Below are 11560 nucleotides of genomic sequence, written 5' to 3'. Positions count from 1 at the left end.
ATATTGGGCTTAAGGCATAATGGGATTAACCTTGTGAGTAGTTGGGTGATAACCCCTTTTGTCTAAAACTCTGCAAAGTTTAAAAACCATCACAGGTGCATATTTCCTTAGAATTCTATATCAAGCGCATGATCTAGATAATTGAGTCTAGTATCAAGTGTTGGTGTGAATTATAGATACAGATATGTTATATACCATGTTTGTATGGTATTAGTATGATATAAATATATGTATGAATATTTCTTTTGTACACTAGCTTACCCTATTTGTCTATTTCCTTGGTTGTCTTGTGTTGTGTTCTCTTCTTTTGCGATAATCATTCATTTTGGTAGAAGCAAATGAAGTTGCAGGTGTAGAGGCACCTCTACTAGATACGGAGTTATCCATTAGAGTAGTGGAAGGTCTCGAGAAATTTTAGTAAGTGATTAGTCTCGTATAGGGTTTGCTTGTTGGTTTAGTTTAAGTGTATGGATAATATATTTTTATAGTCATATTTTTTGTAATTGTAAGACTATATTAATATATGTTATATGTTGAATTACCTGTTTTGGACATTATAATGAAGTGTCATATCTTATGAATTTTAAGCTGTTAAAATTGAAGGATGTTAAATACAGAATACTATTAGTAGTAAATATTATCATTGTTAAAAAAAATTCAAAATAAATAATTTTAAAGTTTATTATTCAAGTTTTAAGCATTCATAAATTTGGTGTTGTTAATTGATTTATTATTAAAATATTTCTTATTTTTACTTAAGTACATGTTTTTTTTTATTCTACTCTTAATGAAATGAAGTTGCCATTAATTTTTGTCCTTCCGTCTCTAATTTATCAATCAAAATGCCCATCCCCTCTACGATCTCCCAATTTATCAATCAATTCGCTGGTGAAGGAAAAAATAAATTAACCAACGAGTTAAAAAATTAGAGTGGTAACTAAAATTAAAGAATAAAGAATAACAACTCCATTATCATTTTGGCACAATAAAAACTAAACATAAATATATAGACAATAAAAAATATTTCAAACACTAAAATCGAATAAATCTTTTTATTAAAAACCTATCTTAATACAAACAAATTTATCAGATCATTAACCTTTAACTAAATCTAATATAATTTTAACACATATTATGGTCACCAATGTTGAAATTGCTCGAGTATGAAACTACGGTTAATAATTTTAAAATAGATTAGGAAGTTAGACAAATTTCATGAAAAGTTAAAGAATTAGATCAAGAATGAATCAAAATATCCAATCCATCATTCATTACGCTTTTGCTGTCCAATTCTCTGACCAGACGGCAATCTTCTTCGGAGAAGGAAGGGGCAATTCTTTTTAATTTTTTTCTTATTTTTGCGTCTTTAACTGATCGCACCAATTTTATAATGCAAGTACAGCATCGACCCAACACATATTACCAAAGTACACAACGTTCATAAAAGAGATGGAAACAAAAGATTCGATTGAGCTTCACGCACACTACCGTATGCAACAAAATTAGCAACACAATAAATTAATAATTCAAAAGTCATCCTAAAACTTCCATTTGATAACTCTACGTAATTTAGCAACTATGATTCGGAGGAAAAATCTACTGCTTGGAAAAGTAAACTCCAACTGCACATGATACCTATGCCGACAAGCTATCACTATTGTTGTCAACTATATCATCCAACCGCTGTAACGGTTTCAAGATAAACAACATAAGGCTAAACTGCAAACAAATTTCTATACTTTCCCTCAATAAATTGGTTAGAACTCAAAAATTTGATAATGACGAGTTCCTACCAGTAATCGCCGGCAGCATATATGCAAAATTAAAATTAAAAAAAAAAAAAAAAAAAAAAAAAACTAGTTTATAAAAAATATTTATTGCAGAATATAATGTCTACTAGAGGAAGATGTTGATTTCCTTTTCGGTCATCTCCAAGACATGGTCTCTTGCATCAGCCAAGGCACCCTGCACGTGAAGTATATTCAAACTCGTGAAAATACAATAAAATGGACGATTAAATGGCAATAGCAAAAGCACAATATACATCACCTGCCCAAATTTTGTAAGGAAGTTACTTGCAATGTTAAGGGATGTAACAGCTACATCATCATTAGACTTGAGTGCTTGAGCAATAGCAAAAGCTCCGTCATCCTGTGAATCAGACAACATTAGAGACAATATAATTTCCTAAGGAACCAAAAACATACACATTCATACCCTTATTTCATTGAATCCTAAATCTAGAGAGGTTAAAGCTTCATTAACCACTTTCAAGCTGCGAGCCAGGCACTGTGCACCCTGCAGTAGTTGATTCATAAAACAATAACACACTCAGATTGATTGACAAAGGTTTGAAAAAAAGAGATTAAAAAGAAAAATAAACTGAAAACAAACTTCATCTCGAAGTCCGTTCGCTCGCAAGTCCAAAATTGATATTGTGGTATTGTATTTTAAAGCATCTGCAATGAACTCTGCCCCTTTTGCTCCTATCTGTAATGTTATTCTATGTCACAAATAAGAGTTATAACAAATAATTTACAAGTAGTGTAGTGCATGGTCAAAAGGTTACCTGGCACCAACCAAGCTTAAGGGTTTTTACGTTCCCATGAAACTTGAGAACTTCCGCCAAGGCCTTGGCTCCATCTGGTCCAATGGGATTATAACTAAGTTCCAACTAAGAATGAGACAAAATCTGTATTAGAGTATAAAAAAGACAAGCAGAACAAAGAAAATAAATAACTCTTGAGGCTTACAGTGGTAATAACTAAATTATCCTTCAAAACTTGAGCAACGGCATTAACACCACCAGCGTGAATGTTATTTCCACCCTGCAATATTAAACTCAGACAAGCCTCGATGTTTTTGGTTTTTGTTTTTTAATGACCAGAGCAGGGGAAGTAACAAGCCATGTACAATGAGCAAACATAAAAGAAACAAAAACAGGATCTCTTCTTACCAGATCCAATGTTGTTATTGACCGATTTTCCTTTAAAGCAGCTGCAATTTTTCCGGCTCCCTAACAATTATACACAACCAGTTAATGAATATATAATCAGAGCTCCTTGTCCTCTTAAAAATCTGCCTTTGAAGAGCTATTTATTTTGTTGTAGTAGTTGTTACTGAATGATACTAAGGGAAAACCAAAACATGTTTTCTCAGGTAAGGCAATTTGGACATACAGGTTGACGCATGGTTATTTCTGAGTTATACACATCAATTTACTATTCATATATACTTGATAGTTTATGCACCATATACGTGATATTTTGACGGAATAGAACGCAATTTCAACTGACAAGTTACGGGGAAAAATAATCGTTAAACATCTTAAGGATCGTAATTACCATATGACCTCACACTGACACAATATCAACAAGATTTATAATATGAAATAGGGAACGGAATACCTCATCGCCAATGTCATTCATGTAAAGATTCAACCATAACAGGCTTCTGCTCTTCTTAACATACTCAGCGACATGGAATGCACCTTTAGCTGTTAATGAGTTGTTGCCAATGTCTAGAAGTGAAAGTTTCCCTTCAGAACAAATACTTGTTAGTTAATTGTGTAATACTGAAATGGAACTGTGGAAGCATAAATGACAGTCAAGATCAGAAATTAGTACAAGTTAACCTTTATGTGAAGATAATCCCGCCATCAAAGAACGGATTCCTTCATCTCCAATAGAATTTCCATGCAAATGAAGTTCCTGTCCATATATTATTAAAGTTCGAGGGTAATTGTGACAAATATTTTTCTAGTGGATGCAGCAACATTTTGTAATTGTGACAAGATAACAAGATCTAGTGGCCAAAATGGGAATTCTTAAAGCTGTGCCAAGAACGTAAAGGAGTGAATGTAATGTTGGGTTTCATCGTGTGAAAATAGTCAAAAACTAGGTATAGAATTAATTCCCCTTGTGCAAAAAATACACATAGGGTAATGCTTTTATAATGAAGACTCATTATCGAAAATATGGACACCTGATATTGTGACTATCACAGGATATTGTAACTACCAATATCTAATGATATCTTAACGAACCAAAATATCTAAAAGACAACAAGAATAGTACCCTTAATGACTTGTTGCTCTCAAGTGCTTTAGCCAATGCATTAGCCCCCAAAGGACCACCATAATTGCCACTTGAATAGTGATAATGTTGGAGGGATTCACAAAAGAGGAAAAGAATAAAGTAATGAGCTTAAAGATTTACTCAAAGCAACCCAAAAGCATGAAGATCATAAATTAAACTGCTACTTCCTCAAAATTTTGGGTAGAATACTTGATGTGACAATCTTACTCACTTGAGATGTATATTTCGTATACTGTTATTCTCAAGAAGTGCTCCAGCCAGACTTGAAAATCCCTGCCTCCATTTCCGAGAAACATATTAAAATATAATATTTGGACACTCACATCTACGCTCTTAGAATAAGCTTAGGTAAATTACATACAGAATATTCAATCATGTTATTGTTCAGTTCAAGAACCCGCAAACTTGAATTTTTCTTCAACATTTCAGCAATAGCTTTTGCACCCTGCATAACAAAGTTAGCATTTCTTAGTTTCATTTGGTAGCCATTCTCTGACAAAAACGAATCACCAAGCTAACCTCATCACCCAAGTCAGCACTGTTTAGCTGGAGCTTCTCAATGCTAGAGTTATTCACCAATATGTCACATAAACACTGTGAAGAATGAACAAGGATATTGACAGTCAATAGTTAAATACAATAATTATACATAAGTGCATGACAATGAGTCGATGATCAGCACTAACTGTCAAAAATAATAGAGTCTTTTATCTGTTTGAGAGAGGATAGAGATAGGCTATAAACATAATCTAATAACCATTATGGTTAGCTAAGCCATAAGCTTCTTAATCTTTAGTCCCTGGTTCTTTATGGCAAAAGAGAAATGAATATATTCCAGCAAATTCAGTATCAGAGAGGATCTTTGTGTCATACCAATTCAGTGAATAAATACGGCTGTGAACGTATGTCAATTTTATAATAATCCATTGTACTCCTCATCTACACTTGAATGGATACGTCACTGGCCACAAGAACGACACTCAACAGATTCAATTTATTCCAAAGGAGCTATAGTAGCCTAAACCAGTGAACCAAGCTCCAATAAAACATTTGACTTGTTCTTTTTCGTATAATATTCAATATTATATTTGATCGAAAACAGCCTCATAAGTATAAGAAAAATAGAAAATACAAAGATGCTATTTATACGCATCAAACTCAATTTATTGTGCAACAGTAATGATTATGAAATGATTGATGGTAATAACAAGAATAATCACAGAACATGTAATATAAACAACCATTGACCAGTCAATAACAAAAGCCTCCAGGAAATGATGCCAACAATTTTAATGACTTATACAAAGAAAAAGTAGTCTAGAATCATTTAAGCAAAAGGCATCGTCTAGCAGTTAGCCTGCTACCCCTACATGTCTACCTTCTTTCAAATTATTTGGACATAGAAATAAGACTGTAAATTGAATAATTTATTACAATTTTTTCATTAGAAATAAGACCACACTTGATCAAAACAAAGAGCAGGATTTTCATAATTGCTCAATCTTGAAGAAGCATGAAAGATGTAGGGAGAATTTTTTTATTATTAATAATAAGAAAAAGAACAATATTAACAATAACAATATGAAGATTATGAATTAAAGGAAAATAAGGGCCCCAAATATAAATAAATACATGAGTTTTTATCTAAATTATTATAATCTATCATGACCATGGTATCAAAGCCTCGGTGACCAAGTGGTCAATAGATGTCACCCCAATTACTAAAAAAGGTTGAACTTCACAATAAGGCGTGTTGGCTTGTACACTGTCACATTTAAAAGCCCAAATGGCTCTTGTCTGAGGAAATTTTAGAAACAAAAACATTCACGAGACTTCACCTAATAATTTAAAATTGTGTTACAGACATAAGTGTATGAACGCACACAACTTTTATAAAAACATCCTAACATATGTTTTAAGGACCTTTCAAATAATTATATAAATTGAAACTGTAACAGTAATCAACCCAAATCTTGAATTCAGAGAAACACTTGGGACTGACCTTGGCACCTTCATCTCCAACTAGGTTTCCTGAAAGATCAAGAGTCTTCAATGTGATGTTTGATTGAAGAACGCCATCAAAAGCCCTCAACCCAGCTGCAGTTATTCCATTTGCAGCAAAACTCACTTCCTCTGCAGTCTTCATAACAAACTATATTTAGCATGTGCTTAAAGAGAGAGCACCAAAGAGCATCATCTTTCATTACACTACTTTTTTATGAACTACAAACAAGATTTGGCTCAAAGATCACAGATTGAGATTATGAACCAAAACCCAACTTCCACACAGCTAATTTGTCTATAAACAAGATTTGGCTGATATAGATTATAATGGATATAGAAGTCTCTGCAATCTTGTACAGTATTAAACTACTAATTTATATGCTTCTCAGTTTATCAACAATAAGTAAGTGTAATTAATTAATTATAACGTATATGATCCTAAAGAAATATAATTCTATTTGAAAATCTGGTCTATCCAATCTGTTCACGAATTCTCTATAAGAAATAGGAATCTTTTAGGAGATATGTGAGCTCCTATAATGTTTATTTTTTCTGAGTAACATAGATACTTGATATTAGATATATCCAGCATTATTGAAAAAAGATCCATGCCAGTGCCACAATAGTTAGTAGTGACAAATCAGGTTTTGCATAGCGGTCATAAAGGCTGCATTGGGCATTGTGAAGTGGTGGTTCAGAGTGGAATTGGAATACCAACACAGCTGGTCTGAATAATGAAGGAGAAGAAGCCTACAGTCAGCATGACCTGACCCAAGGAACTTAAACCAACTCTTATTATCTATTTTTGGGTTATACTTATACATATTGTTGGGAACCCTAATAACAGTGATGAAAGAACAAGACAGAAAAGAAGCAGAGATAAAGTTTTGCACTGTATTATTCACTTTACAATGCAAAAGCCAAAGCTTTCAAAGGAAAACTGTTTTCCTTTCTCACAGGTTTCTCCCTGTCACAAACATCAACTCAGAAAAAAAAAACTCCCCTAACTCTCCCTAACAAGACAATATATAGACTTATACAAAAGTCTTCATCTCAAATCAGATGACAACTAATTGGTAACCAGTTAACTGCCTCCGATTTTATTTTTCTTACTATATAGTATACTCTCAAAACCCCTTACTTTTTCCCTTACCTATCATATCGGGTCAGTCCAACAGTTTTTTTTAAAAGGTTGGCCACACAATCCAATCCAAACCCAAACAACAGAAAATAACCAATTTTGAATCGTGATTTGTATCATGAAGAGTAAGATTCATAAACATTAAAAAATGTAACATATACTTAAATATATAAGATACATAAATATGCAAAGATACAATTAATAGCAAAACAACCTCATAGTCAAATAGAGTGGTAGTATCTATGTGTATTTACCACACAATTTCAGTATTTCAGCAACACAACCTTCAAAAAACAATGTGGTTGCTGCATAAGATTCCTTTAACTATGGCTATATGGTACTAAACAAATTCGGCATTATAGCCATCCAAAATAAAAATGTTGTTCCAGCTATTTGCATAATTACTACATAGACCAAAAGTAGAACCTCTGTACAAATTCATCAAGTGGGGCTTTGCAGATATTAATACTAACTGAATATATAACCCAAAGCATCCAATCATAAAAACACTTGACCTTGAAAAATTACAAGACTATGTGATTTAGGAAATCATTCTCAGAAAGAACAGACACCATGCCATGCACAGTAAGTTGTTTATTTTTAGATCGATTCACTGACTAGTATCTCAACTTTCAACATGTATTAGCCCTATTGACCTTTACAGATACACTCAGATGAGCTTCATATAACATGCAGACCAGCTAGCTAAAGCTCACAGATGGATTTATTTAAAGTAAATGTTGAAAAATTTCAACGTTAATTACATTGATTAAGCCATGATGATGACTTAAGTTATATACTTCGGGAAGAAATATACTTAATAATTCAATGTGATAAAAAGATCACAATAAAATGAATTATAGGGCTTTCCTTCATGCCATTGCGTAAATGTGCCTTTTTGAAGCAAGGGATTACATGTGACAAATGATAGTTACATTGACACTTACGTTTGGCTTTCAAAGACGTTAAAATTGATTAAGCTGTTCAATAGATTTCTTTATTTACGTAAATGAGGCAATGAATACTCAAATAATTCTGCAATATGACTCAACAGTAGGTAAAATCACACTAAAACTTTTAATAACAGTATCAAAACAGGCAGCTTATCTATAACTAATAAATATACAAGAAAATAAGAAAGCAATGATAAATGAAGGATAGTTGTTACCTGGTTAAATGCCAAGCTCTCAGCAAGGAAGAATAATCCTTCATCACCAAAGTTGCGCCCTGCCAAATTTTAAGTACGATAAATCAATTACTTTTGCTTATATTTATCCATTCATTTCTATGGTACCCACAAATAGTCAATCAATCAAGTCAACTGCAACGAAGCAAGAAATATCTAGTTTTATGAGTGATTAAAATATTGATTTGCTAAGTTTTGAAATGAAATAATTGGACTTAGAAATCAAATCATATATTTTTTTATCCTAATATAAAATTATGGTTTAAATCTTTTTACAAAAACACATTAGCAATAAAAGAAATTAATTTAGTAAGGTAATTTAATTTATAACAGGTTACCCAGAAAAAGTTAAGTAATTTACTTTATAACAAGGTAACACAGAAAAAGATAAGCAATTTACTTTATTATCCTTATTAAGATTGTGGTAAAGTGGGTAAACTAAAATCAGTAAAATTGTCAATCAAATAATTAAAACTAAAATGAAATAAAATCGAGTCACAAAATGTATACTTCCAGATTGATACAAATCAAAAGGATTTGAAAATCAAATCATTTTGTATTTCCTAAATTACCAAACATTAATATTTTACAAATTAATTTCTAAAAGTGTGAAAAGAAAAAAAAAACAAGGAGGCACAAAACTTCAATTGGAAGATGTGACGGTCTTATAGATCGACGAAAGTCCAATATCAACTAGATTAGCCAATAAAAACTTTGGTATTCATGAAAATATGAATCAAATCCAGTCTACAAACGACAAAATAATGAAGTTATTTTGAAAAATTATCAAGAATCTTCATTATTGAATCAAAAGTGTTCCATATAACCATAAATATCTTTCTCATTTATAAAATTTTCAATCCAGCCAGCGTACCTGACATATCAATACTAGGAAATGACCTTAGTTCCCGAGCAAACTCGTTGAGCTTCTGTTTAGATTGTCTCTCGATCTTTGCCCCAAGCTGGGATAACAAATTTGTACCAGCAGCAAAAGACCATTTCAGTCCTTGTGAAGGTGGTTGACTTTCCACAGTTGAAGATTTCAATTGTTTTGGAGCTGGAAGAAGAAGCTTCTCCACTAATTTCCATATAACTGTAAGCTGAAAACAAATTAGTACAACCACTATTATGAAATCTAATAACTAAGACAAAGACAACAACAACAACAAAGAAAAAGAACATAATCATACTAATAACACAAAAACACTGATTAATTGAGAAGCAAGGATACTTCAAAAATTTCAAAATGTATACCGGACTACATTCAGATATTTACTTAAATTAGATGCTCGGTAGGAAAGTACACATGAAATTTTTTTCTTTACTTGAGTCCAGGGAAGGGGAAATGGGTTACAGGAAAGATAGTAAATAAAAATAAATTGTATGTAATATTCATAGGCTTCAAAACATTAGAAGGGACATGCAATTTCCAGGCAGACATATCAAATACTTCTCAACAATCAATGTTTACTATACGACCTTGCAACTTCTTTGCAATACAAGTAAAACAATATATTATTAGAAGTTGACCCTTCTATAATTCCAGTTGAGTTCATGAGTTGACACAAACAAATTCAATGTTTGCATGGACAAGGATAAGTTAAATAGCTTGCAATTTCAGACTTGTTTCAGTACATTCACATAAATTCAATCGAAATCATGAATATGTCATGTTAGCAAATTCGTGACCATGGGAAGAGATATGGCCCCCAAAATGCCAATTTCATCTTATTTTTCATCTGAATAGGGATAAGTTGGTAATATCACTTGTGAATTGTGATAATTGACCACTATGGCATAGGAATGTTGGATATTTAATAATTTATGGCATAATATGTTGTTTAGGTATGATTATATGCTTTCGTAACATTCTTATCAAACAAACTCTGAGTTTGATAACTATGCATTTATATCTAATATTAAAATACATTTCCTTGTATAAAAAATGGCTAAATTATGTTACCCTCTAAGTTAAAAAAATAAAATTACCTTAGATAAACATATGAATTTGATATGTTCTAATGTTGAATGAGTTTTCGAAAGATAATCCCTTTCTTAATTATGATTAGTGGCATTATCAACAGCTGGTTTTGAACCTCGAGTATCAAATAACATAGTGTAGTTCGTTAGAAGAGAGTGTACCAATACTGACACTCAAAGTTTCAATGTATCATAAATTAGAATGCAGACGACGATGTGAACAAATAAAGAGTACATAACAAAATAGCAAAAACAAAAAAAACAGCCATACCAAAAGTGAGGGCGACCAACACGGCGAAGGGGCCAACAACGTTGGCAATCTGCTTCACCGGAGCAATGGACAGCGGCCCGCTGACCTGAGACTGCCCATAGACTCTGCGAGAACCGGCAGCGCGCGGGCGAGTTCCTTCCACACTTGAAGAAGCCCTAACCACGCTTCCGAATCGCACTCTACACGTTCTCCGACATTTTAGTGTTAGTAGTGACGCAAATTGAGCGAAGCCGACGGAGGTTAAGGCTAGCGATTGCAGACGCTGATTGCGGAGGCGAACCTGAGAAAGCGTTAGGTTTCAATAACAAAAAAAGGAGCGGTTATGGTTACCTGTGCAGAAGGAAGATGGTTACCTGCGGGTGAGAGTAGAGAGAGAGAGTGGAAGTGCAAGCCATAGCCTGTTATGACTGAAGGAGCATAGAAGAAAAGATAGATGATAGAAGGTTTTCGATATATAAATAAAGAAATGGCTTTGTGTGCAGATTTTGGAAGAAGATTGAGAGAATTGAAAGCAGAGAAGAATGGAGGAGTCAGGTTACTCCCTATGAAGCATGTCTCACTGGTTCTATTGTGTTCTAATCTATCAACTGCTGCCAGTAAGAGTAAGAGAAAGTGAGCTGAGTGTGGGCTTTTACTTCCCCAACCCAAAACAACCCCACAAATTTTTAAAACAAAATTTTGAAAACCTATAAAATACATTTTAGAATAAGATTTTTATAATAGATTCTCAAAAAACATATAATATTTTACAAAAAAATATACGGTCCACATTAAATATATTTTGAAAATAAATTTTCCATAACATACTTTTCAAAACGTATATAATATATGGGTTAAATATATTTTTAATTTTTTAACTTTTAGTAAAAATTAGAATTAGT

The 11560-nt window shown here is 32.6% G+C and overlaps 1 protein-coding gene across 2 annotated transcripts; it reads right to left on the bottom strand.

The window, feature by feature from the left end:
• Positions 1–1492: 1492 nt before the first annotated feature.
• On the bottom strand, positions 1493–11299 carry EMB2004 (RNI-like superfamily protein). Of its 2 annotated transcripts, none has more exons than XM_028052817.2 (18): positions 11033–11299; positions 10680–10941; positions 9303–9521; positions 8411–8469; positions 6100–6237; positions 4617–4691; positions 4459–4542; positions 4309–4370; positions 4077–4146; positions 3635–3710; positions 3408–3538; positions 2957–3016; positions 2754–2828; positions 2570–2674; positions 2395–2490; positions 2218–2298; positions 2050–2151; positions 1493–1965 (listed from the first exon to the last, which is right to left on the bottom strand). In XM_028052817.2, exons 1-18 carry the CDS (start codon positions 11072–11074, stop codon positions 1897–1899), a joined length of 1806 nt encoding a protein of 601 aa, XP_027908618.1. In that variant the 5' UTR covers positions 11075–11299; the 3' UTR covers positions 1493–1896. The 2 variants fall into 2 exon arrangements, with proteins under 2 accessions (XP_027908618.1, XP_027908617.1); XM_028052816.2 differs by having other exon boundaries at positions 10680–10959; positions 11033–11298.
• Between the last annotated feature and the right edge of the window lie 261 nt (positions 11300–11560).

Source organism: Vigna unguiculata, chromosome 2, assembly GCF_037176805.1.
Source record: "Vigna unguiculata cultivar grain cowpea cultivar isolate G323 ecotype 2 chromosome 2, ASM3717680v1, whole genome shotgun sequence".
Lineage (NCBI taxonomy): Eukaryota > Viridiplantae > Streptophyta > Magnoliopsida > Fabales > Fabaceae > Vigna > Vigna unguiculata.
This window is presented reverse-complemented; position numbering and strand designations above follow the sequence as displayed.

Excerpts from the sequence above, each read along its gene's own strand:
- EMB2004 (XM_028052816.2), bottom strand. The coding sequence starts at position 11,074 with ATGGCTTGCACTTCCACTCTCTCTCTCTACTCTCACCCGCAG. Across the intron at positions 4,692-6,099 it reads TTGGAGATGAAGGTGCCAAG|TGTTTATGTGACATATTGGT; the intron begins GTCAGTCCCAAG and ends CATTCTTCACAG. Across the intron at positions 3,539-3,634 it reads GGGATTATCTTCACATAAAG|GGAAACTTTCACTTCTAGAC; the intron begins GTTAACTTGTAC and ends TTTGTTCTGAAG.